We start from the raw sequence: 27,348 nt of genomic DNA on the forward strand, positions 1-27,348 counted from the left end.
TTTCAAGTGTTATTTCTGGTCACATAATTGAACACCAATCAAAAGGAAAATCATTCACCACTCTGTGTGCCAGGCACTGCTGCCCTCACCCCACGAGGCTGTCCCCCAGTCCCACATGGCAGTGCCTCTGGGCCCCGCACCGAGGGTCCCCAGCGGCCGCGTGGGAGCTGTAGGGCCAGGGCCACCTCCTCTCCAGCTCGTCCTCTGCACCTGGCACTTGGAAGGAACCGAGTGTGGGGGTCTCTCCTGTTCCTATTTCTATCGCAATGAAGATGCCCCATCTGAACCTTCTCGTCAGAACAAGCAGAGCGGGTCAGAGGTGTCACAGTTCCAGGCACCTCAAACCAGGGGGACAGCCGGGGTGTGGACCCTACCGCAGGCCATGGCCTCTGCAGCTGTGAGGCCTTGGGTGCCTTTCCTCTGCTTCCTCCAGGCTGTGGTGAATGAAGATAGTGTGTGCTGACCCTCACAAAGTAGGTGTTGGCTAAGATGGAAGGGAAGTGGGGAGCAGAGACGAAAGCCCCGGACCGCCCACTTCATGACTGGGGTGACTTCAAGTAGCCCCAGCCCTGTGGGTCTGGGGACTCTGGGAGGGAGGGGTCGAGAAGCAGCTCTGGGCTCTGCAAAGACCCCTTTTCTTTTCGCTCAAGGAAAGTCCACACTTCCTCCACCCGACACGCTGCCCAGCCTGCTACTCGCCCACCTGGCGTCAGCCCTCGGGACCAAGGCCACACGTGCTGGCAAAGTGAGGCAGGTGAGAAACAACACGAGGCCAGTGCTGCGTCCCAGTTTCTTTTTATTTATTTTTTTGTTCTTTTTTTCCTTTTTTTTTTTTAAGTATGGAAGCTCAAGTATAAGATGTAGATTTTTTTTTTTAAGCTTTACAAAAAAACAAAATAAAACAAAAAACTCCTTTTGCATTCCATAAAAATTGACAGAAAAGCACCTGGCCAGAAGAGCAGACGGTCGAGGCCCCCGCCCCCACAACATGGTCTCCGAGGCCAGGGGCCAGCGTGCAGGACAGTGCTGAGGGCCACCTCTCCTTCCTCCCAGAGCTGTCCCCTGCTCCCCACCCCAACCCCAAGCAACTCCCAAACACACGTGGAATCAGATTTCCAGTTTTTCTTCTTTCACACACCACAGTTATTTCATAAAATTTTTTTGTTTTACATTTTTTACACCAATGTAACAAAAAGGTGGGAAGGAAGGGGAGGCAGACAGACAGTGTATTTTATGCCTATAAATGAGGGGGTGGAGCTTGGGCAAACAAAACACACATGATCTCTATGGAAACATCGAGTTCTGATAGCAAAACGTGGTGGGAAGCAGGCCTTGGAGACGGAGAGGGCATTAGCGGCTTTATTCTCAGGGTGTGATGGCGCTGTGCAGGTCGGTGACGCAGGTGTTGTGTGACCTGTCAGGGAGGAAAGGGACAGGGAAGGGAGCAGAAAACGAGTTTTCTAAGAAAGGAATCTAACGAGTGCATGGCATGTCCGGTTAGCATGAAGCAGAGGTTTAACATTGCTGCTTTCTCTTCAAAGCCTCCACCAGGTCGTTCTTAAGAGCTTCTTGTTTTGATTTGTCTGCAAAAGTCTGCACAGACCTGCCAGGGAGGAAAAGAATCGTTGTTAGCAGGCTTCACAGGAAGAGGGGCGGCGAGGGTCTGGGTCACTGGGCAGCATGGGCCCCTCTAGAGGTCAGAGCAGTGCCAGCGAGATGTGGAGGGAGCAGAGCCCAAGGCCGCACCCTCAGCACCGCGCCGGCCCCTCAGGGAGGCCCGGGGCCACGCCACCTGGACATGCTCAGCTCTGCACCAGGCTGGGTGACTGCCACAGCTCCAGGTCCCTGGTCCACTCCTCACCAGGAGGGCCCCGTTACAAAGCTTGCCCCTCACGGCACCCGGCCCAGGAGGCTCGATGCTGCCCCACGAGGGCAGGGTGCACAGCACCCCGCTAAGCGAGGGTTTAAGAACCAGCGCCTGGACATCTGAGCACACGGGGTTCAGAGCCAGGGCAGAACTCAATGGACCGTGCTTTCAGGCTTTTGCTGTGAGGCTCCATCCGCTGTTAGCTTGGCCAAGAAAGGCCCGCTCTGGATTCTGAGAGGCAACAGGGAACTGAGGCAAGGCCTGGGGTCCCTGCTGTCAAGGCCTGGCTTGTGGGAAATGAGTGCGTCCGCGCACAGCAGTAACACTGCTCGTGGAGCTAACAGGTAGGCTCGTGGAGGCTGTACAACTCACAAAGCGCTTTCACACACTTTCTCATAGGCTACAGCGTCCAGGAGACAGTGTTACTTCCAATTCATAGGTAAGGAAACGGGGGCCCAGAGAAATGCCCCGGCAACGACCCAAATGACCACTTTGTCAGATTTACCCAACGTGTTGGTTAACCAGGAACTTGTTAATCGTTTTACTGATGCACTTTGAATAGTTCTCAAGCAGCAGAGAGAGGGTGGGGGCTGCCTCTCAGGAACCTGTGGACGGCACCGGCCGTGAAGGAGTGGAAGGAAGGATCGAAATACCCCAAATGCCGAAAATGGGTGAAGTGCGATGAAGGGGGGCCCAGGAGAAACAGCATCCGAGGTGAATGCTGGCTACCGAACCCTGGAAAGCCCTGGCAGCACCCTCAGAATGGTGAGAGAGCAACGCAACAGACAAGATTTTGAGAGAATCTGCATACAACTGGAAAATGCCCATGAGAAATGCCGAGTTTTGGCTGATGCTGCCGAAATCCACATTTCTGATTGTCTGGACCGGCCCTGGCTCGGCGCTGACAAAGGAAGGGTCAGGTGCAGCCGTGTGGCCCTCGGGCTCCCGTCTCAGCCAGTCCACCAGGGGCTTCCGGAAAGGCTCCAGCGGAGGTTAACGTGACCAGCGGGAGGATGGGGTGAGCGAAGCAGCAGCTCACACGGTCCTCGGCCTGGGAGGACGGCCCCCGGCTCTGGGGATGGTCCCAGCCTGCGGCACACCAGCACCCACCCCCACAGAGGAGAAAGTTTCCGTTAGAACCGGAGTTAGAGTCAGTAAGAGAGGTTAGACTTGGGGCAGCTGGAGGGATAAGGACTAGGCCACTCATTCAGGGGATAGAGCTGGGAAGGTTATTGCCAAGCAACTCGAACCAGCGCCCGGAGGGAGCACTCACTCAGTGTGGGAAGGCGGCTATCCTGACAGACGGTAGGTGCCAGGCTGCCCAGCGCTGCAGAGGGCTTCAAAGCTGGGAGGCTCCAGTGGGCAGCCACTGGATGCCAAGGCCAGGGGCCCAGAAAACCCTAAAAGCTGAGGGGGGAGGACACTATGATGGGACAGCTTGAGAAGGGGTTTCTCATCGCTGTGGTGGGAACATGATGGTCCCAGCATGAGGCTGGAGGCTGACAGATGCCTTGGGCCTGGAGCTGGTGCACACACGGCCCAGACCAATGTGCTCCAGTCCCACAGACGAGAACGGCTCCGCCTGGTTACATAAGGGCCCCACCCCACCCACCCCGGAGGCCCCACTGAGCCGCTTCCAGGTTGGGCTTTAGTGTCCAGTCCCCAGCCCGGGGCTGAGCCCCTAGGCCAGGCCTTCGCCCTACCTGGCTGGGTTTTCTTTTTTTTTTTTTTTTTTTTTTAAATATATTTTATTGATTTTTATAGAGAGGAAGGAAGAGAGATAGAGAGTTAGAAACATCGATGAGAGAGACATCGATCAGCTGCCTCCTGCACATCTCCCACTGGGGATGTGCCTGCACATCTCCCACTGGGGATGTGCCTACATGCCCTTGACCGGAATCGAACCTGGGACCTTTCAGTCCGCAGGCCGACGCTCTATCCACTGAGCCAAACCGGTTTCGGCCCTGGCTGGGTTTTCAAACACCTGATGTAAAACCAGAGTCCCTCATCTTCTCGGGGGATGCTACTTTCATATTTGTCATGGTTCTCGGCCATTATCAACATGCAAGGCTGTTTTCCTCCCCGTCAGGGCAGGGCGGGTAAGAGGGCAGCTGCAGCTCGTTAGGGTGGGAGGTCATGCTGGTCCAGGCAGCTCCAGCAGCAACCAGTCTGGATGCATCGGGCCGGTGAGGGGGACGACAGCCCCCACTCTGCGCTCTGTCCTCACACTCACAGCAATGCACCCCTTTATATCAGCTAGCCCCAAGGATCCTTGGTGGGAAATTGGGGAGGACAGGGCTGCACACAGAGCAGATTCAGGGAGGCTGTCCTGAAGCACGTGGGTGAACAGAAGGACATGGACCCTGGCTCTGCGGCCACCGAAGCTGCGCCGACCTGAGGCTTCTGCTGGAGGCAAGCGGGTCCCCTGGACTGGACTTCTACAGGAGCCAAAGCCAAACCCCCGTCTGCCCACACCCAACCCCCGCCCCGAGTGCCACACACACACCGCACACACGATACGGGTCCACGTTACATGGGGCTGAATCTACATGTTAATGTGGCTGCTCATGGCCATGAGCGGACACAGGGGTTAGTGGTGGTTTGAGTGATGGTCGGCGGGTTGGTGAGTCCTGTTTAGTGGGAGGGTGCTCGCCTCTCAGGCAGGGTACCTGGATCGGCCTAGTTATCAGGCTGGATGTGGATCTGCCGCTGGGTCAGCACTTGGGAAAGCTCCCTCTGCAACTGCTGAAACTTGGGGTTGTCAGGGATAACATCAACAGATCTACAGAGAGTATTCAGAGATGAATGCAGGAGCGGAGGACAGCACGGACCCAGAAGCACATGGGCGGGGACAGCGGAGAGGAGGGAGGTACAGGGGGACGCACAGGCAGAAGAAAGGAGCCTGTCACCAAGGCCACGCTGCTCTGGGCTGTGGTGTGGAGGTCAGAGAGCAGAGCTCTGGGCTGGCAGTGGCCATGGTGTCTGGGGCAGTGACCGCAGGCTCAACAGCTAGAGGAAAGCAATGTTGCCTGAAGGGGAGGACGGGGAGGGGGGGAATGAAACCCAGCAGGGGCCAGACCATGTTCCCCACAGGCGGGATGGAAATGGGGGACAATGAGGGTCCAAAGGGGAATCCTCGCTATTGGGAAACTGTATGAGTAGGAAACTAAAAACCTGTCTGCTGTGTGAATTCACAAGCCAGGGCAGCCGAGGAGGAGCGAGAGCCTTGGACTCAGTACCATGCTGGGCTGCAGAGCAGACGCCTCTCCTCCCTCCAGCCCTGTCTCCCTGACTGGGAGGCCCCCGAGAGGAGCGGCTCGTCCACGGTCGCACAGCTCTGTAGAGCATGCTAAGATACTGGCCTCCTGACGCCACGGCCTCCACTGCCCCCGGCGGCTCCGGCCTCCTGCTCTGCCACCACGGACCTCAAGGACCCGGAGAGCCTGCCAGCCTTCACTTGGCCGACACTGGACACTGCAGAACCGAGGGCCTGGGATGGGTAGAGGGCAGCTCAGGACCCTAGCCACAGCCACAGAGCCAGGCAGAGGACATCAGAGTGGCCGGGGGTCCTCTCCAGAAAGCAGCAGGCGAAAGGGCTCTTTCTGCTGCCCGGAAACCCAGCCAACCAGAGGCCTGGCAGCCTGGCGGGCCGCCCCCTGTCACGTGTCTTAGGGTCTGCTTTGGAGATGCCCTCAGATCCCAGAGCCAAAGGGCTGGGCAGTTTCTTTAGATGAGACTGACACCTGGGGGCCAAGAGGAGGCCGACTTCAGGGATGAGGGTGTCGGTGGCTGTTAAGGGGAACGTCCCCCACATGACAAGCGTGAGGTAGGAACCAGCATCTATTGAGAATGCAAACATGTACCCCGTGCTTCCCCGTTCAAAGTCTGCACATCAGTCCTATAAGGTGGGCACTTTACTCCAAACGAGGAAGCTAGGCTCAAGGGCATATAGCTATTAAGCAGCAGACCTAGGATTCAAATCCGTTTCTTTTCGGTTTCCAAAGCTTGTACTTTTGGGTACATTACCTCAGCCCATTGACGATGTCCTTTGTTTTTCCAAAGTAGATCTCATTCAGCGTACTTCTGATTTTATTTTCCATGTCCTGGGGAGGGAGGTCAGTCAGACATGACAGCAAACAGCTGGGCGTCCTGAGGTCCACACCCTCCCACCAGTTCACCCCTGCAGTCCCCACTGTGACCACAGGGGGGAAGTGCACGACTGCGCAGAAGCCTGGTGAGCGAGCCCTAGCAGCCAAGACCCCCACCTATCACTTGTGCTCTGCGCACTTTCCCTCCACAGGCACGCAGGAAGCCAATACCCAGGCACTGGCGGCCAACACTGGCCATTACTGGGAGGTGGTCGAAACCACACCACCACCCCCTCCTTCCAAACAGTGTGGTGAAGGGAAGCCAGTGGCAACTGAAGTCCCTCTGGTGCCCACTGGGGCCCAGGGACCTGCTTCCTTGTCAGGTCTCCACTCACTGGGGGCAGGCTTAGGGCTTCCTGAGCAGACCCTCTGGGAGAATGTTTTGAGGGAGGGTAGAGGGGATGCCCTAGCTGTGCCCTGCTTGCACCTAGATCACAGGCTCAGAAAACACACAGCCTGGGCAAAACATGAGAAACACAGCATTGGCTGCTATGGAATGGGAAGAAAGAAGCAAGGCAAAGGCCAGCAAGCCGGCAAACAGGCTCCAGGGGCAAAACGTCAGATGCTGTGGAAGCGAACCACAGCCACAGAGGCGAACCCGAGCCCGGAAGGCCCACTCACCTCTACCAGGCGCCCAATGTTGGCTATGTGTGGCGAGGAGTCGCTCACAGTTTCATCTTTCTCCATCTGCAAAAGACAAGACATTCCTCCAAGTTAGAGAGAGCCAGGTGCTCTCCGAGAATGGCCACCTCCGCCGACAGCATGGCCCCTCCACAGTTTGCAAAGAACTTGTTATTTCTGCTGGCAGCTCCGGAGCCAGCTGCAGGTGGTGCAAGGCCACCTCCCCAGTGGGGGACCCAAGCACAGGATGAGCTAAGTTTCAGGTCACAAACAGCCCAGCCAGCAAAAGCCCAGCGTCCACATTCCCAGGGAGAGTTGTGATGCCACCCTCGGAGGAACAAGTTACCCCATCAAGCCCCCAGCAGGGAGGGCAAAGGTGACACCCCGCCAGGCACTGGCTCATCCGGGGCCCGGAGAAGATGCGCTCAGGCACAGGCACAGGTACAGGCACAGGTACAGGCACAGCGCAGGCTTCCCGTCCCCAGACCGGGGAGCCCAACCACCACGCTGCTGCTGCTGCTGCGCCCCCGACACTCTTGTGATGGCAGTCACAGAGGGAGGGCCTGACAGTCCTGAGAAATAGGAGACGCCGAGGCTCTGAGAGACGAAGTGACCTGTCCAGTGTCACAGAGGTCGCAAGGGCAGAGCCTGGTCCAGCCCTTTCTTTCTGCTCTGTCAGCTGAGTGATATGGGGAATGTGAGCAGGAGACTCTGGACCCAGATTCCTAGGTATATCCTAGGGACACCGTGGATGGGGTTTTGGAGGAGGTGGGACCCAGCGATTCAAGTCTCAGCCAGAGAAGGAAAGGAGGCAGGGAGGGGAGAAGGAATGGAGGATTCCTGATGCGAGCACACTCATGAATGCGGATTTCTTCCCATGTTTAAAGGCTATTTCCCTCGAAAGATTATAAATTCCTTAAGCAGAGCTTTACTGGTTTTATACCTCATAGGGTGCCTAGCAGACTGCAAGCACATCAACGCTCACTGTTACTACAATGAAAATAAGAACACTCAGCTACCACTACCACTACTGATATGAAACATGGAAGCTGAGACAGGTAACCAAGAAACAGGGAAAACATGAGAACAGTATCAGGAAGGCTAGAGCTCAAAATGAACTCAGATCAGCAAAAAAGCAAAGAAAAGGCAAAGAGGCTCACTATTTCCAAACCAGAAGAGCAAGGCAGATCTCGGGGTGGTGGGCGTGCTCAGAGGTTGGCGGCCTCTGCGGCTTCTCACCACGTCTCCTTTCCTTCCAGGCCAGACCAGTCTGATCTGTGACACAGCCATCCTTGGAACGTCACAGTGCACTTAAAGGTGCCAGGACACTAGAGGGGGCAGAGGCCGACCCCTCTCATGAAAGAAGGAAGATTAGAGCTGGGAATGAAACACTAGTTTGACACCGATCCAGACCGTTTCTGATGGGACTGTTAACAATCATGGGACGGCACACCTAAAATCAGCTCTCTCTAGGAGCCAGCAGGGGAGCGCTACGGACCCTGGGGACCTCCGATTGCCTGCACTGCTGGGACGCTGGGCTGGAAGAACAGAGAATTCCTCTAAAAGACCGCAGACTGAGGCAGGTTCCCATCGAAATCCTACGGCCGAGGTTGAGGCGTGGGGCTAGAAGATGACCGCTCAGATGGAGCCTCTGCCGACAGATCAGACACCATGTTCCCAGGGATGCTTCTACCTGGCCCTGGGCCAACCTGTTTGCCCAGGACTGAAAGGAAGGCATAGCCTATCAACGGCATCAGGGGTCGAGATGTTCAGAGGGGCCACTACAGGACCAGAAACGTGGGTCAGCTCCTGAACACAGCGGCTCCCAAGCACAGAGTGCTTCCCAGGTGGCAGCCACCTTATTCCATTTAGTCTCCACAAAAACCCATCTTAAACCCAAGGATACTGAGGCTTAAAGATGTCGAGATCTACCAGACTCCAAGGACTTTGCCCTTCCTGCCTCAGTAGGCTGATCACATGTACCTGGGCAAACGCCAACCAGATACTTGGGCTCAAACATTAATCTCACTGACTACAAAGTGGGGGGAGGGGGGGGGGGGTAGTCCTGTGAAGAAACTTGTGGTTTTTTAGATTATTTCAAGCAAGACTGTGATGTGGCTGCTGTGACAGTGTTCATGTAGCTTTAGGCTCATAAGTGAAACCATGACTGGTGTGCAGGTCAGAAACTGCTGCTGTGACTCGCTCAGGAAGGCAAAGGTCCCCTCGGCTCTGGCCTGGCCCAGCCACATCTGCTGGGCTGGATTCAGCTTGGGACACTTGGACGCGTGGCAGTTAACTGGTTCAGAGAGCCATGTAGCTCCAGCCAGTTTGGCTCAGTGGACAGAGCATCGGCCTGCAGACTGAGGGGTCCTGGGTTCGATTCCAGTCAGGGGCACATGCCCGTGTTGTGGGCTCAATCCCCAGTAGAGAGTGTGCAGGAGGCAGCCGATCAATGATTCTCTCTCATCATTGATGTTTCTATCTCTTTCCCCCTCTTCCTTCTTCTCTGAAATCAATGAAAAGAATATGAGAGAGAGAGAGAGAGAGAGAGAGAGAGAGAGAGAGAGAGAGAGACATGTACAAGTTGGAGTTCACCTGCTTAAAAGGTTTAAACACCTTGAATCCAAGAAATGAGAAAGAACTGGGGATATTTCAGGCTAGGAAGGACTTGGAGGATCCTAGCAGTTGACAGGGGAAGCAGATCTAATCCAAGTCACTGCCAAGTGCAGCGAGGGAACATCATGGGATGACAGCTGTCTGTCACAGATGGCACCACCTGCTCACAAGGCAAAAAGCCCCAGGTCACTGGAGTGCTGGGGAGAAATGGGGCACCTTGTCAAAGATGCTACAAGAAGGGTAGTGCCAGTCTAGAACCCCTGGCCTTGCAAGGCTCTTCTGAAGATATGAGACAATCTGCAGAGCAAAGATGTCTGTTCTGGCAAGACTGCTTGGTGAGGACTGGTCAAATGGAAAAGAGGAAGGGAGTGCTAGAACCACTGGCCTCTGTCACCCAGCACGGGGCCCAGAACTGTCCCAGGCTCTCTGGCCAATGATTCTGGGCATCTCGATCCTCACAAAACAGAAGTGAGAGAGCCCATGAACTTAAAAGTGTTAGCTACTCCCCACCATTTCCGGTCTAACAGTTCCCCACCCGGGACTCAGTGTTTGCAGGAACTCCATTTGCCCTCAGCAAAACCCTGTGACTCCCTGAATGGGAGTCAGGAGCTCACTCCGGAGGAGGGACAGAGCTCTGTCTACCTTTTTTTTTTTGTCTGCCCATTTTTTAAAATGGATTTTTGGATGCCAACACCCTGGGACTGTGTCCCCTCTCCCCCACAGGGAAATGGTTCCAAGGGCTGCACAGAGAGGCTGTGGCCCAAATGGAGTCTCTCACAAATTAGCATCTCTCTCCCTCCCAGCTCCACGCAGAGGGCAGATTGCTCATGGAGAGTCCCATTTTAAGGAGCACCAAGAGTACAAAGTGAGGCAAGGACTGTTGGCCAAGGGCTATGGGCCATCGGGGTCAGTAAAGTCACGTGACCAATCAAACCTCTTGGAGAGGAAAGGCTGAAGCCATTGGACACCCAAAGGTACAACAGGTGGGAGGGTTGGAAGGGAAAGGAAGATGAGAAGGCCCGGTCTCCCCAGGAGCAGACTGACTCCTAAGTTGTGGCCAGGAATTGAGCCCAAGGAAAAGGCCCGGTAGGGACCAGACAGAAGAAGAAGGCAGGTGGGGGTTGGGCAGAGGCCTTGGCACACAGACATGTTCCCACAACCCCCTTGCTCACAGCCCTGCCGATTCCCTCCACACCTGGTCAGGATCAGCTTTCTGGCAATGCTGACCCACCGAAAATAGAAACTATTTGTGCAATGCATATATTATTACATCCTCGTGAAAGTGGCTGCCAGAAGAAAACATTTTTATGTGCTGTGGTCGCACAGATGTTCCGAGAGGTGATTCCAACCGAGTCTGAAGTCAGAGGCCAGCCTCTCGCCCTATGAAGGCCCTCTCTGCTCCGTGGCTTGGACATGGGAAGGACACAGGCCAAGTCTGGAAGCAGGCTGTGTGCCTCTGCTGCCCTGTGGCCATTCTCAGTGAGTACAACCTGGAGGGTGGGGCCCTGAAGAGCCAGCCCCACCCAGCTCCATAGTTCATCTGGAGGCCCAAGGGGTGAGGGTCTTGGCCTGTCCAGGGCTCACACTAAATTGAGCTAATATATGCACAATGCCCGGAATGGTGCCTGGCAGAATGGCAGCTGCATTCCCAGGACTGCCTGGTCCTGGCTCCTAGGCAGAAGCCAGCAGTGTCGCTCTGATTTCTGAGCTGTGCCGGGTAAGAGTGGGGCTGCAGGCCAGCACCGAACATGTTGTCAAGCCAGAGACAGTGGCCAGCCTCTCAAGGAAGGATCAGTCTGCCTGGTTTCGGACAATTTTAATTGAGCCCAACGCTGTATATTCTGGAAGATGGCAATGTCTCTGCCTGCAAGCTGTGTGGTAGTAGCAATAGTAGCTATTATTCACTGACCATAAACCATGTGTCAAAATGGTCTTGTATTTCTAATCTAAGACCATCTTCCCAAAAAGGCATTAGCTCTATGATGAAAATGCTGAGTTTTAGAGAAGGGAAGTGGTCTGTCCTGGCCACATGGCTGGATCTGAACCAAGGTCTGGATGATTCTGAAACCTGTTTCTTCCATGAGAACGCACTGCTTGCTTAACTCATCCATGTTCTTTACAAAAAAAATCAAAGACAAATCACAATCCAGAGCTTGGAAATTCCAGTGTCCATCCTTGTTTCATCTGCCCCTCCCCCCCAAACCCCTGGGTTCTCTGGTCCCTTCCTCTCCTGTCAGCCTTCAAAGTCTCATGCCAGCTTTCCTTCTCAACCAGGCGCTAGGTCACTCCACCCAAGGTCATCCGACCAGCACCAAACCAGCCCTGGAGGCCATGCTGCTGATGCAGCTCCACCTGAGCCCTGTGCCCCTCCTAGACCGAGAGCGCACGGGGCTGCAGCCAGCTGTGCCTCCTGCAGGCAGCAAACACTCCCTGAAGCACCCTTGCCTGACCTTTGTCCCCTACACCTGGAAGGAAGGCCACTAGCCTCCTCCCTGCTGAAGCAGCGCCTTGCCTAACTGCCAAGCATGAGTCAAAGAGGATGTCCCCGCGTGACACTCAGGCAGGTGCCTCTGCTGGAGTTTTACTGCTTGAAGATACATCACGGGGTGCCTACTGCTGAGTAGGAAGAGCTCAGCTTGCAAACGACTGGCCTAATCTCCCCACTCAGCAAAACATTCCACCTTCATTCCTAAATATTTAGAATCTGAAAAAAATATCAAACGAACATCTGCAGGGCCTGTCCGAGATTGGAAACCTTACATCTTTCCAGAGATTTATGGTCTTGCCTCTTTCCCACATCTCCAGCTGTCACACCAAGTGACCTCTTAGTACAACTTCCTTTTCAACAGGTCGGTACCTGGTGTGCAAGCCTTCCCAGTGGGGCCTAGGTGGCAGCCTGCCAGAGGGCACCTTCCGCCCTTCTCACCTGGCAGGATGGCACCATCTGGCTGTGATGAGCTTCCCCAAGGACTGCTGCTCACTTTCCTCCCACAGCTGCAGGGATTTGCCAAAACACTTTATCTATCTGCCTCGCTTTCCAGCTGACATCCCTAAAAGACATCTTTTGTTGGGGGCAGCAGAAAAAAAGGCCAAAGTGGGGGAGATGGAATAGAGAGGGAGCTCAGCCTAGGGTGCACTTGGTCTGAGCCTGCTGGGGTGTGGCATGACCAGGTGTGAAATGCAGCTCATGTACATGTTATTGTTAAACTAGAGGCCCAGTGCACGAAATTTGTGCACTGGGGCAGAGGGTCCCAGCCCGGCCTGTGCCCTCTTGCAGTCCGTGACCCTTAGAGGATGTCCCCTGGGGGGATTGGGCCTAAGCCAGCAATCAGACATCCCTCTCGCAGTCTGGGGCTCTCCCAGTCCGGGACCCTAGCTCCTTACCGCCCGCCTGCAGCAGAGGCGGGAGAGGCTCCCGCCAGTGCAGCTGCATGAGTCCGGCTTCTGGCTAAGTGGCAGTCCCCCTGTGGGAGTGCACTGACCACCACGGGGCAGCTCCTGCATTGAATGCCTGCCCCCTGGTGGTCAGTGTGTGTCATAGCGACCAGTTGTTCTGCTGTTCGGTCAATTTGCATATTAGGGTTTTATTATATAGGATCGACCAGCAATTTAAAGAAAGCAAGTCGGTGAGAGCAGCTTTCCATCTCATTCACTGCACGCCCATAAGCCATTTAAAATGAGAAAGCAGGGACTGGGCAAGGCCTGCAATGCCCGGGGAAGTGGAGGGTGCTGAAGAGAGCTCCACCGAGCCTATGCCACAGCCCTTCTCAAGATGGGGCATGGGAAGCAGGAAAGCGAGGGGGTGCCTGGGTGCCATGCCTAGAGAAGGGTGACACAGGCTGTGTCGCCACCGAGGCGCAGGCGCCTTGTGCTGCTGATCGGTGGCCCCTCTGTCTCGTGGGTTGGTGTCTTTCCTGACTCACATGGGGCAAGAGTGAGTGTGTAGCTGCAATGAGACCTAGTTTCCGGAGGAAAAGCCGAGGCCTGGGAAATTGCAAAGAGGGCTTAATGGAGGAACTGACGTGAGGAAGACTCCCCATCTGATCCCCATGGCCCACATCCTGGGAGCACTGAGCCTCAAACACTCTGGCCCTCCTTCTCTACTTCTCTGCCTTTGCCCTTTATTTCCTACCTTGAGGCTGACACCACCTCCTTCACGGACTCCTGGCCACAGGCTTGTCCCCTCCAGCCCCCCTGAGGCTGCCCCCATCTAGGCCCTGGTCATCTCTCCTGGATGACCCGAAGAGCCTCCTCCTCCTGCTAACCACCCGTGTCAGCCAGCAGAGCCACCTTTTGAAAACACAGATCACTCCTCACCTAAACATTTTAAAACCCTTCTCACTACCCCTGGTGATAACTGGGTCTCATCTGGTCAACTTACTTCCTACAGGAGAATCCAATGAAGGAGGCACACTCCCAAGGAGGTCGGAGTCCTGCACGGGACCCCAGAGCTCTGGCCCCACTCTTGGTGTCCATTTCTGGGGCTGCCAACAGAATGCACTGGCACCCACAGAGTAGTGTCCTGTCTAAACTGAGCAGACTGCTCAATTCATTTCTGTGCAAACCTTCATTTAGCAATCAACCGAAGGCCAAGCACAGTGGACAGATTAGGAGCAAAAAAATGTAGTGTGGTAGAAAGTAGCCTATTTTTTTTCTAGGCGGACAAATCTGGGTTCAAATCCTGACTGCCTCCTACTAGATAAACCACCATGGGAAAATCACTTAATCACTTGAACCTCAGTTTCCTCATCTGTTAAAAGAGAGTAACAACTATCTTGCTTACAATCTTATCAAAGGAGGCAGCCTGCATAACCGTGCATATTCCCTCCTCATCATCAGCGGTAAGTGATGGAACCCCTTCATCTCCCATCCAAGGCAACCACAGTCATTTCTCCAAGGCTCATCTGGGACACATGGCTAACCCACAGCCCGCACTTCCCGTTTGCTCAGAAGCTGCGCATCATTAACTTAGACTCGTCTCTCTCACTGCTTCCCTGCCCCTCCTTTTAGAGTTACTTACATTGGAAACCAGCCCCAGCTTTAATGCACCTCAGATGAGTTATGTGACCGGCCGTTAGGATGATGACAGAAGCATGAATTTCCTCATTAAAGCCCAAGAGCACAGGCAATCCAAACAAGGCCGCGGCCCGGACCGGTGTGCTGAGGACAGCCACTCATCAGGCTTGTGTTTGGCTTGGCAGGAGGCACTGCTCACGGCAAGCCGGAACCAGACCCTGGCCATGGGCTGACAGCTCTGATTTAAGCTATTAGGAAGACTGAGGATTAAATATTTGTCCAGGTCACTGTAAACCGGGTGGAATTATAAACAGCTCAGAGCGGTAAGTGATGCAGGAAACAGTCTCCGGATACAAACTTAGGATTTTCCACCATTGCCCAGGTGGCAGGGTGTGGGGCGGGCAGGCTGTGGTAGAGCTGGCTGCCTGGGGGTTCGGCCACCCCTCCCCAGTCAACGGTTCCTGGAAGACAGGGGCCCATTTCCATGCAAAAGGATGGGGTCTGCCCCAGGGAGCACCAGCCTTGGTTCTGAGATGGCACGAGGACAACCCTGCCCAGAGGCCAGAGCAGGGGACCCCCCAGACCTCTGGTGGCTTCAGGCCCTGTGACACAGCAGAGGCAGTGGAGGTTTTGGATGGAGGCTCCAATAAGCATCCCAGGCAGGCTGGCTGACTACACATTTGCCTTGCACTACGATTTTTCAAATACATTAAGATGCTTTTGAGACTGAAATACTTACACTTAAATTCACTTAAAGAGTTACTAAATGTATCCTTTCTGGCATATATGTTTTCTATCGATGGCTATTAAAAGTATAATTATTATCTTATTGAAACAAATTTTTTAATTGATTTCAGAGAGGAAGGGAGAAGAGATAGAAACATCAATGAGGAGAGAGAATCACTGATCAGCTGCCTCCTACACGCACCCCCCCCCCCCCCCCCCCCCGGGAATCGAGCCCACAACCCAAGCATGTGCCCTTGACCAGAATTGAACCCGGGACCCTTCAGTCAGCAGGCCAACACACTATCCACTAAGCCAAACCGGCTAAATAAATTTTTGAAGTTAAAGGAATCCTTATTAAGCTGGGCACTACCAGATGGGGAATGGGAAAGGTGACCTTGCAGAAGGGGCTCCCCCTGAAGGCGTTCTCAAGGAGTCCAGCTCTCAGCCAATACTGACCTCTCTGAGGCCCAGGGTCACTTATCTGTGCTCTCTTCCCTTTACACAAAGCGCCTACCACACAGCACAAGGCCTCCCCCTGGGACGGGGCCGTCCTGGGTCCTTACACAGGGTCTTACACCTGCTGAGATGGCTGAAGTAGCACCTGAGGTCGTAAAGGCATGTCTGCTCCAGGGAGGCAGCACCTTCCAGTCCAAGCCTCCACTTAACTCAGACACACCTACCACGGAACCAACCACGAAAGAGGGGTGGAACTTTCAATCCCCCAATTTCCAGGGAGTGGAAAAGGGTTGGAAGTTGAATCAATCACCAATGGCCAGTGAGCTAATCAATTATGTCTGTGCAACAAAGCCTCCATAAAAACCCACAAAGGATGGGGTCCGGAGAGCTTCCAGAATGGGAACGAGATGGCTCCCAGTGTCACCATGCTGGGCCCCGAACTCCATGAGGCTAGAAGCGCTTTTGTTCAGGACCTTCCTCTCTGTATCTCTTTATCTGGCGGCTGATTTGTTATCCATTAATATCCTTTGTAATAAGCCAATGATCTAGTAAATAAATGGGTTTCTTGAGTTCTGTGAGCCACTCTAGCAAATTAACTGAACCCAAGGAAGGCATCGTGGGAACCTCTGATTTATAGCTAGTCAAGCAGAAGCACAGGTGACAATCTGCACTTGCAACTGGTGTCTGAAGGTGCTGGGGCAGGGGTGGGGGTGGGGGGGAGGGACAGTCTTGAAGAACTGAGCCCTTAACCTGTGGGCTCTGAGGCTGTCTCCATGGAGTGTCACAATTAAGTTGAATTGTAGGACACCCTGCTGATGTCCGAACGGCTTGCTGGGGGCATGGGGACCACGCCCTTACCCACAATGGAACTGGGTACAGAACCCAAAAGGGTAGCACTTGTCAAAATTTTAATGTGCACATAAATTACCGGGAGAACTTTGTTACATTCAGACCCCAGTGTGGTAGGACTGGGTAGAGCCCAGATCTCTGCATTTCTGACAAGCTCTTGAACGATGTGGTGCTGGTCCTAGACCAGGCTGTAAGTGGAGACAAGAGGCTCTCCGAGAGCCAACCTTCCCGACGGGGCTGCTCGTGAGCAGAGATGGGAAACGAGCAAAGCCCGCTTCTCACAGCACAGGAGGCCAGGAGGCTGTGGTACCCATGTGGGGTGAACCTGACAAGGGCGAGGAGAGAGAAACCACGGCCAAGCCCACAATCACCTGTCCTACCAAAACAGGAAGCCAGCTGGGAGTCGGCAGGCAGTGTTCAACCACAGACACTCAGAGGGCATTTATTTGACAATTAATGACAGTGGATTTACAGCTGGCTAAATAAGCTCAACTTGAAAAAGTACCCTAACAAAAATGATTATCGGACTAAGGCCTCCTCTAAGGAAGTCTCTGGCAGCCATGCCTGAGGGCTCTGGACTTGGCCCTGAGCTAATTAATGTAAGACCGAGAGTCAGTTAATGTGCAAGTAACAAAGCCAGAAGGAACAGCTAACACCTGGGTCAGTGAAACCAAGCTTCAACATAATGGACACAGCAAAGTGGATTTAAAAAAAATGTGAGGATAAACGTAAATCTCATAATAAAAAAAGATTTGCTGCACAAGAACAGAATGGGAAATCCCTGGACCCTCAGTGGTTCATGGACCGGGAGATGGGATGGAGGTGCCAGTGGGTGGCAGTTTGGCCGACTGCACGCTTGCGAGGTGCCAGCCAAAGCAATCCTGGGCACATTCTGGTGGACAGGTTCTTCTATTCTGGCTGCCTCTTTTAATGGAGGCTGATGTAAGAGAAGCAGCTGTCCCCCAAAGCAGCGGGCTCCCTGGTCCCACCCAGGGCAGCAGAAGGTGTCCTGTCAGGTTGGGAGTGACCTCTGACCTCTTCCAATGTCTAGATCCTGTGACTCAGGTAACCTTTTGATTGGTTTGGCCAAATACTCATCTTTTCTTTATGAGGTCAACGAGTGTACTTTGAAGAGTACCCTGGTAGGTCTACACTGGAGGATTCCGGTGGATGTCCTTCAGCTCCACCTCGGAGCACTGCTGGGGGTGGGAAGCTGAGCAGAGAGCAGGCTTGCTGCAGGGCTTGTCAGTTACTGATCACTACCAGGGGGAGGCCAGTAAACCCACTCAGATGCTTAAAGTAGGCACTCGCTCTTCTGGATCCTTTTAGGCTTTTATTTCAGCCTTTCCTCTCCTTTTGGGGGACCCTGGTTACTGTCCCCCAGCAGCCTGTTGCCAACTATCTGGGTCGACTCTCTGCTGTCACTCTCCAGACTGCCCATGCCACCTACACAATAGTGTCCCTCGGTTCTCTCTGCAGAAAGCACGTTCCCACCAGTGTCTGATGTCTGCTGCCTGCCCACATCCATCGCCCCCTCCACTGCACTCTAGGAAATCAACACTCCTTTCCCATCTACAATACCAAGGGTACTCACGCAACCCAAGTCTGGCCATGGTCTCAGGAAAGGATTCTGGTTGGACCAGCAACCATGCCTGGGCCAGTGAGACACTTCTGGGGTACAGCAGACCTATTCTGCCGGGAGCCACCACGTGGAGGGATGGGGTCCTGGCGGCATCATTTGCGTCCTAGACCCAGCCGTGCTGAATGAAACCTGAATTGCTCAGTTATGTGAGCTGACTCGTTTCCATTTTTTGCTTAAGTCACAGTTTTACTTCTGTCACTTGCCACGAAGAGTCTAATACATGACCTAAATCACAACTAAGAAATGAACGCATTCTAAAATGCTATCGGCAGGTAGGTATGTCCTAACCATCACAGGAGCACATGAATGGAAACACCCTGACCTGAAGAGGACACCTCCTGTGACTGACTCTCAGAATCACTGAAGGCCTATGGGGAGATCGTGTCAGGCAGGGGCCGGCCTAGGACCCTGTGGGGACAACTGCTCACCCATTCCCATGTACGTCAGCTCTGAGGCTGGCACCTGTGGGCATGGCAACTCTACCTGTCTGGTAAGGCTGCCTCCAAGGTTCATGGTGCCAGAGCCGGATTTGTTGGTCTGCAGCCACAGCATCACCGTGGAGGTCAGCTTGTAATGGGCGGTGCGGCCACTGGACTTCTCCTGGGGGACAAGACAGAGATCAGAACCTTGCGCACAACCCCCAGCCGAGGAGTCTGTGGTGACTCCTGAACTCAGGGTCATCCTAACATGCCCCTTCCTAAGACATTCCCACCACACTACCTTTCCCAACCCCAAGTGGCTTTTAAGGGACCAAATCTGCACTCGTGTATATTCAGTTCTTCTGGGATCTTTACCATCAATGACTACTGCAATCTTGACTAATCTTTATCCAAATGGCTTCGGGCACTTTTAGGAATTAACGGGTTTAGGTATCACAGTACCCCTCTTCAAGAAGCATCTGCTAGAGAACGGGGCTGCGCTGCTGGGCGTGGCATCTGTCTGCGAGGACCTGGGCCACCAGCTGCCAGGGAGCTGTACCTGCACTTCCACCACGTGGATGGAATCCCAGCAGCCTTTGATCTTCTTTGATCCGTCTCCAGCCTTCTTTATGAGGATCACTCCAGCAAAGCCATGATCCAGATCCCAGAGGTAGACAGATGAGACGCCGCCTTCAAAATACCTGCAGGAAACAGGCCCATGTGCCCATTAGATGCTAGCTTGTCAAATTACAGACCATCAGCCCAGGTCCCAGGGGTGTTATTCGGAAAGGTTCGCCTGTGTCTGTCTGGAATTAAGGACCCTCCCTGCAATGGTTCTAGCGCTGATTCGTGTATGTGTCCTGAACATCCACTGGTCGGGGGTGGGGGTAAAGCATCCTTTGGGGGTCACAGAAAGAACACGGCTTAGGAGTCCTCAAGATGAATCTGAGCCTGAGCTCTCCCATGGACTCCAGCTTTGTGGTCTTTGTCAAGTTTTCCAAACTTCTCCGAGCTTCGGATTCCTCCAGATAAAGGGTCCAGCAAAGTGTGTGACGTGACCATCAGTGGGTCATTACTACTGAGTCATCACCACCGTCCGATATGCCTATCTTTAGTGATGGCTTATTTATAGGGGAGATTAAGAGGAAAAAAATAGGGCAACAAATGCTTCCTCACCAAGGAACCTCCCCCCCCCCGCCCCAGCCTAGGCCCACCAGGGCCTCTATGGTCTTTCAGAACAACGTGCTGCAACTCACTAACCAGGAATGAAGGGCTAAGCATGGGACGGAGCTCCTCCTCAGGCCCAAGCCAATATGGAAAACTTCCTAATTAAGAGCAAATGCACGAGGGAAAGAAAAGGCCAGAGGAGAAAAGGAAACCAGGCTAGACCGCAGTCAGCGCCGGGAGGGGGTCAGGCTGCTGTGAGTACGGACCGAGGAGTTTAGAAAGCACAGGATGGATCACTACTGATGTGCAGCGCCCCAAATTCTACTGAATCTCGTCTGGTGGCTAGCACGTTCTTTACCAGAAAGTCTGTGGCCTCTCTGACCCGTTAACCCCCGTTCGACGGTGTGGCAGGCAGATTCTGGGCCCCAGCAGGACTGCCAGGATTCCTCAGGCAGACTGGGGCCCACCTGCTGCTGTCGCCACCACCACATCCTGTCCCCACTGCTCCATGCCCGCACTATCCACTGTGATTAAGCTGTCAAATGAAATTCACAACTCTGCCACTCCCAGCAAGTCACGGGAGGCAGGTGAGGGCAGGCCTGCTAGGGCTCGAGATGCCAGCCCCAGGCTACATGTCAGTCAAACAATGGAGGGCGGGAAGGGGTTTGACTCCAGAAAGGGGCAAGTGTAGTACTACGAGGGGAACAAACAGACACACCTGTGGGGGCCCAGAGCTCAGTACATCCCAGGTGACCTCAGGGACCCCACTCAGGAAGGTTATTTCTCTTGTTCCAATTCTCTTTTCAAACCACCCCCACCACCACACACACACCACACACACACACACACACACACACACGCACACGCACACGCACACGCACACGCACACACCCTCCTTCCCTTCCTCCCTCCCTCCCTAGGATGGGAGGGAGGGGAAGCAGACAAGTGCTCTGGTCTAGGACCAGCTCTGCAGGGAGCTGCACGCACAGGGACATTAGCTGGAGTCCACGTGCTCAGGTGAGCTTGCAGCAGGGCCTCCGGGAGCCTTTCCGGCTTGTTCTACTGGATTTTGGTGGCTCCCTTGGCTCATAGTTCACTGGGAGGCACCCCGTCTACTGGAGGAGAGGAGCAGCCCACCACAGACCTGTGAAAACCCCTCCTATTGGTGATAGACGGATGGGTTCTCCCACCCAGTTTTCCCTTTTCGTCTGCTTGCAGGGAGAGCAGCCCCACATCAAAAGGAAAAACCAACAACTCGAAAAAACTGTGGCTTTTCCTGTGCTGGCAAAAATGACAGGCCGATAATTCCTTCTTTCCGTTGGCCATCCTGGAATGAAGGCTTGAAGCCCAGTGGGCATTTCCATCCTTCCGCCCCCTCACAGCTCACGGCCCCATCCTCTGCACCTCCCCAACCAGAGACTAGTGTTGTTCTTGTCAAAGGCTCATGCCCTGAGTGCTGGGAGACCGGGGAGAGCAGGTCAAGGTGTCCTAGAGGGAACCAGGGGAGATCGTGGTGGCTTGATAGCCCTGGTCGACACCACCTGGTGACCAGCTCAAATGCGCCAGGTGGCCTACAGTTGACCCCACTCGCTCTCATCCCTTAGATTTGTTTTCTTCTAGAAAAATAAAACAGCAGCGCAAATGTTTTATAAGGTGGAACTGGCTGTTTCCAGTCCAACGTCCCTCCCATGGCCCAGCTCCCACGCTGGGCAGCTTCTTCTTGGCTTGCTCAGCTCCACGCTGACCAGGCCAAACATTTCAAAGTGCTGGACACAAAGGAGGTAAAAATGCAACCTCAATTCTGACCTCCATGTGGGTTACTGCTCCCCCAAAGTAAAAAAAAATTTATTGCAACATTATAAAAAAAGGAAATTTAAAAATTAGCCCACAGTGCCATATATCAACTTATCCCATAAATCTGATTTTTCCAAATTCCCTTCCAGTCTTTGTCCAGATGCGTAATTTTTATGTAACTATAAAAGCCCTGCAATGGTGCTGCATTGAGTTGGGTTTTCCTCACTTGGCATGGAACCCTTAGTGCTTCTCCATGGAGCCACATGATCTCAGTAATTGTTTTTAAGAGCTGGGATAGTATTCCACTGGGCAGTATCCTAATTTACAGTCCGTTTGACTTTTAATACAGAAATGACGCTTGGATCTCACGGTGACTGCCCCCTCTTCCCATCGGGCACTCCCCGTTGAGGCGGACGTGCTGAAATCCGGCCTCCGCAGGTATGGCCCCAACACAACAATTCAAGAACGGACTTGCATTCCACCCACCAAAAGGGATCTGCAGGGATGTGAGCGGCTGGGAGCGGCAAGTCTCAACCCGAGGCTCCAGGACAGAGAGCGCAGGGGCTGGTGAAGGAAGGGCCGGTTCGGAGCCGCCCAGAAAGACCTGCCTCTCCGACAAGTGCTGTCAGGACCGCTGTGCAGTCAGTGGCGAGGCGACTGCGGGGCACACAGACAGCCCCCCATTACATGGTTATGGCTTTGCTCTGCGCGTGAAGCATTAATTAAAGAGGGACCTCAACAAGTTTTTGAAAATTTATTCTTACCTGCCGTACTTTGATCATAATGACATGAAACAGGAAAAAAAATTTTTTTATGTGGTTCACATTTACGAGTTTTTACATAAAGGCTTTTGTGGGTATTTTAAGAATGTGCTAAAATGTTGTCTGAAACCACATAAAGCCATCTGAGGAGTCGCCCGCCAGAACTAACAGCACACACATGGAAGCACTTTAACTGGCCTTTGTATATTTAATGAGTCAAATAGTATTAATATTGTTTAAATGCTAACATGCTATTTCAATAAGGTGGCTCTACCATCGCCAGCACTCGCTCTTAGGCCTCGCACGTCAACGTGAATGAATGATCACATGTGGCCCGGCATGAGAGCAGCTACAGAGGAATTAACCCGGCCCTGCCCTGGCTCCACCCAGCTCTCCAGGAGGGCGGGGGGCAATATGCAATCCACACGCGCGGTAAAGAGGGTGAATGACCAATAGCTGGACAACACAGAGACAGCCTTCGGGGACACTGTGGAGAAGCCACCTTGTAAAGTCTTAAACCATGAAAGCTCCAGGAACATCAGGAGTGGGGAGATGACAGGCCACTCCAGGAGCAACCGGGGTAAAACTGTGCTGGACTCTGGCAGAAAGAATTTCAACCGAGTGACACTGGTTCTACACACAATCTTGGTGGCTTTCTCGGCTTTCTCTGTAAACATTAACATTTCCCAAGGCAGGTGGAACTGCAGGGAATTCAACAGTTGGGACTAAGGAGATGGGGCTACTCAGGTTGGTTCTATGAGTCCCGCCATTTGAAAAACAGTATGTCCATGACAACAGGCAGATATAGGTTTCCTAAGCTCCAAAAGATCAGTCGCAAGGGGACACCTGTGTGCTGGATGAGCCAGGGGCAAAAGGCAAGACCCTCAGGTGGGGCTGACGATTTATCAGCACAATCACAATTAAGCATCTGGTTGAGTTTATTCTCTGTCATCAGCCAGATCCCTAAACCTGGACCCACTAAAAGCCTAATGTGTCAGTAATTCTCAGAGTTCTGTGTCGTCTCTCCCTGAAAATCACTCTTCCACTTGAATAATGGCGCAGTCACATGTACAGATTCTACGTCCATAACTCTTCAAGCACAGGACTTCTGGGTGGGGGGAGGAAAAAAAGGGGAAAACATAGTACTTCGCACTCAAAATGACCTACTTCACAAAAGAAAAAATAAAATAAAAGATTTCGGTTCCCAAAGCTTTATGGAGTGCGTGAAGCTGAGGAATGCGAGGAGACCTAGGATGGAAACTTGTTTCGGGAATCTGAGCTGTGGCTCTGAATTAGCCAATTCTCAGTCTTGGCCAACACTGGGCTGTAAATGGAACAGGAAAGATGGGCTGGAATGGACTTTGAAGTTGGCCGTTGGTCCCTCTTTTCAAATCGTCTCCTGGGAGCAGATCCGGATTTGTGCTTCTAATACAGAGGTTCCCCTACAGCTAATGAGTCAGGCTATGACCCTCCACAAAAGAGCCAAAGTCAGGACAGACCTGCTGGGATGAGCAGGCCTTTCCGGGTTCCCTCAGACGTGGTCTTTCAGCCTCAAATGGGCTGGGCCACCGTCACAGGACAGGCCAGGAGGCCTGGACCTCCAGCAACGCAGTGACCTCTGCAATGCGGAGGCACAGGTAGGCACCCCAAACTCAGCCAAGACCCGGAGCATTGTAAGGGGAGCCCCTAGACGCTGGAGTGTGAGGGGCTTTCTTCTGCAGTCGCTTCATTAAAGAAAGCCAAGAGGAAGGCAAGCAATATTTATTTGGCACTGATGTGGTCTCCCCCAGTTCTGACTGTTCAGGATTTGGTGGCTGCACTGGGGCCTGTATGAGGCAGACACACCTCAGCCCAGATTCCTAACAGCCGAATCAAGTTGGATCAAAACTCTGCTTTCATGCCTCTAGTGACAAGGAACTCACTACATTCCCAAGCAACCATTTCCCTTTGAACATCTCAAACAGTTCTTGCTGGACCTGAGTAAAAACTTCCACCTACTGCCTCAGGAAACACACAAAACCAGAACTTTATGCCCTTTCCTCATGAAGTCCTTCTAAGTATCTAAAGACGGCTGACATAAACCCCAAGGTTTCTTTTTTTCTGACCTTCTTGTTCTGATATTATTCCTCATAAGACATGATATTTTAAGCCCCCATACCTTGGTTACCCTCCTCCTCAAGGGTATGAAAACAGAAATACATGCCCCAACTATGTGTGAACCAGCACAAATCTCAAAGTGAGCTGCCTGTCCATGGAGGAAAGCAAGACCAGTCAGCTTTCTCGGCAATCACGCTCAGTCATACTGACACACCATACTGAGCTTGCGCTCATCTCTAATGAAATATTTTTTCTTCTGTATTGTCGTGAAATTGTCTCCCACACCTTGTACTTTTAAGAACTGGGTGTCCTGGGCCGGGTATATCACTTTGCATTCGAATCTGTTTTATTCAGTCCTCACAGACATGGTCTTCACCATTTCAATCTATCGTCTGTGTGGACCAGCTCTCTGAACCTCGGAATTCCAACATTTTCTAGGAAGATACTGTGGCTGGAGAGAGGCTTCCTGGGGCACCTGGTGGTCCACTTGGAAGCTCTGGTCTGAACACTTCCTTCACGTTGGGGGACAGTACAAAGATGGGAAGTGCCCACAGTCTCAGTTCTGGCTGGAGATGAAGGGACCTGCTAGGATGGCTGCGGGAGAGAGAGAGAGGGAATGTATGTATGAGGTGGGCTTGGCCAAAATGCCAGAGTTCAGACTAAAAATTTAAATGTCGGTGCAATGAAAACAATGAATCCCTCTATTCTCCAGTGCCACACTAGGAACTCGGTCCTTACAAGGTGCAAAGCCATAAGATCCCATGCGATTCTCACTTCCTATCTCTGTCCTCTGTCACATACGTGGTCGGTTTGCTTCTAAGATCTCATAAATAGTAATAGTGAGACCTGTGATAAATGGTCATGAGGGACACGCTTTACTGTAATCGGCACTTGGTCATGACAATAACCAGGAGGTCATATGGGCACTGGTTCAAACAGGAACTCCCATGCTTGATGTCTGATTTTATGGCAAAGACAGGGAGGTTAAAGCCCAGGGCAGAGCCATTCCACTAGCAGCTGGGATTCTGCCCCAAGACAATACCTTTTTGTTTCCTTCCAGCTAAAAAAGAAAATAAAATCGCCAGCAGCTACTAGCAGTAGTTTGTTTTTCTGATCATCCTTAACATCCTATAACATACTAAGGCACCTGGTATCCACAGGTGGGAACAATTCAATTCCACTCCAGGAAAAAAGAAAAATCTCCAATTTGCTTGGAGAGGCATCTAAAACCTGGCTTGCTTCCTTGCAGTGCAGACCAACATTCCTTTCTGTTGGCTCCAAACCGGCCACTGTCGAGAAGCTAAGCATATCCCCTGCCCAACAGGAGGATGTGGATGCTGCCGATGGGTACAGCTTCTGAAAAGCCCACAGACAGTGCCAGAAGGCAGGCTGACGGCCACAACTACGAGGGGCTGGGACAAGGGGGCTCCCCCGCCCCCCCCATGGATGCACTAGAAAGAGCACAGGAAAGCCTGGCACAGAGCAGGCACACAACCACACTGGCCGTTCATTTTCATGAGGGTCTTCCTCTCTGGGCTGAGAAAGGCAGATCTTCCTTCTTCTCCTAAGCTTGGCACGTTCTGAACTGTCCGGGAAGCAAGGTTCTGCTTGCTCTGTGAACGTAGTCCCAAACCCACTGCCCTGGGGGCTGAAGCTGGCTCCGCACAGAATGGAGAAAGATCAACACTTGGCTTTGGGCTGCCCACGTCCAGATCTGCTGCTGAAAGCCAATCACCCTTGTTTGTGTATTGAGACCAGCTGTTTTCACCACAATCTGTGGAACGTGTCCTGGAGTCTGCCCATGGACACAGGACAGGTATTCTGCGGAAATTCCTTCCAAGACATACAGGTGCAACAATCCCTGAGCACACATACCAATGGCGTAGGCATGTGCGACTTTAATGCCAGTTGCACTTAGAAGTGCACATCTGGACTGCGGCTACAGCTCTTTACGGCCTCTCTTTACAAGGTTTTTAGTTTTTTCACTTGAAGAGAAATAATGAAGGCCTCTCTGGAAAACAATGGTGCCGCTGCAGGGGCCACCAATCTGGCTCTGGGCTCTGAGCAAACCGTCTGTGCTCAGCACCACCATGACCAACTGTGCCTCACTAGACTACCTGTGAAAATACTGCCCGTCCTGCTGAGCCCAGCTCATGAGAATGAGGGCGGCCGAGGCCTTCTGGAGTTTCAAAGCCATCACTATTGTCCAAGAGCTGCCATTTCAGAGAACCCATTCTGGGTCTGGGGCTTTGCATTCACTATTTTACAGTCAAGGAGGCTGAAACCCAGAGAGAGAAAAGGAATGCACCCAAGTCACATAGCTGAGACGTGGGAAGTCGGGGTTGGACTTGGGGTGTGGCTGGCCCCAGGTGGCCCCGGTTCAGCCTGTGAGGTTGTTTAGGTGAGTTAAACACACACATGCAACCAGGCCACTGTACACAGTGCCCGGCTGGAGGAGAAGAAAAGGAGGAGAGGCCAGGAATCTGGGGCATGACGCTGGGTAGCTTGCACTGGGAACTGTGAAAAGGAGGGTCAGTGAGGCAGCTGGGGCCTGCTGGCGGAACCTCTGGAAGACCACCCATCTGGATCCTGCCACAAAGCAGCTTCCCCAAACCTGCCAGCAGCAGCCCGGGAAACAGCCAGGGAGCAGAGGGTCTCTGGTGGGAGCCTGACCACCAGAGGGAGGTGTTCCTGCCTTCCAAGTGGTGTCTTCACCCCAACACGTGGAACTGCATAACCTGAAGTGTGACTGCTCCACATGGTTATAGGAACCCAAGCATTCCGGAGGAATCAGAGTCCCTGATGCTGACTTGGGGACCATGTTTGTAAACAAACTTGTTTTCTGCACACTCCTGTCCTCCATTGAACTTCCTTTAGCAGATAAAATCAGACAGCGCATGCCAAGGCAACCAGCAGTGGACCTCCCTCCCCAGCCTCCAGGTAGGGGGGCCACACACAGGCTTGTCTGCATCTACTCCTTATGGGCTCCTGAAACCGTAGCAGACACCTCTGCTTAAGAACAGTGGTCACAAGAGCTAAAACTCACACTGGGAGAGCAGGAAGCGCTCCACTCCCCCCCACCCCCAACCCCCCGAAGCTGACAGGGGTCCTCTCCATCTGTCTCTCTGTTCAATTAAAACAACAAACTGAGGAGGACTTGGGTTCCCCA

At 53.1% G+C, this 27,348-nt stretch overlaps 1 protein-coding gene across 2 annotated transcripts in view; it reads right to left on the reverse strand.

The window, feature by feature from the left end:
* Positions 1-778: 778 nt before the first annotated feature.
* The window catches only part of CAPZB (capping actin protein of muscle Z-line subunit beta), a 128,312-nt gene continuing 101,742 nt past the window's right edge, over positions 779-27,348 (reverse strand). The window contains exons 5-10 of one of the 2 annotated variants that reach the window (XM_070404224.1): positions 18,920-19,061; positions 18,425-18,541; positions 6,637-6,702; positions 5,894-5,970; positions 4,537-4,649; positions 1,516-1,603 (exon numbers count right to left, since the gene is read on the reverse strand). In XM_070404224.1, the coding sequence (XP_070260325.1) occupies positions 4,547-4,649; positions 5,894-5,970; positions 6,637-6,702; positions 18,425-18,541; positions 18,920-19,061 (505 nt within the window). In that variant the 3' untranslated portion in view covers positions 1,516-1,603; positions 4,537-4,546. Of the gene's footprint in view, positions 1,604-4,536; positions 4,650-5,893; positions 5,971-6,636; positions 6,703-18,424; positions 18,542-18,919; positions 19,062-27,348 lie in introns of both variants that reach the window. The other variant, XM_070404225.1, reaches the window with a different exon arrangement.

This window comes from Myotis yumanensis, unplaced genomic scaffold, assembly GCF_028538775.1.
Source record: "Myotis yumanensis isolate MYYU_CA2020_CCGP unplaced genomic scaffold, mMyoYum1.0.hap1 SCAF_2, whole genome shotgun sequence".
Classification (NCBI taxonomy): Eukaryota; Metazoa; Chordata; class Mammalia; order Chiroptera; family Vespertilionidae; genus Myotis; species Myotis yumanensis.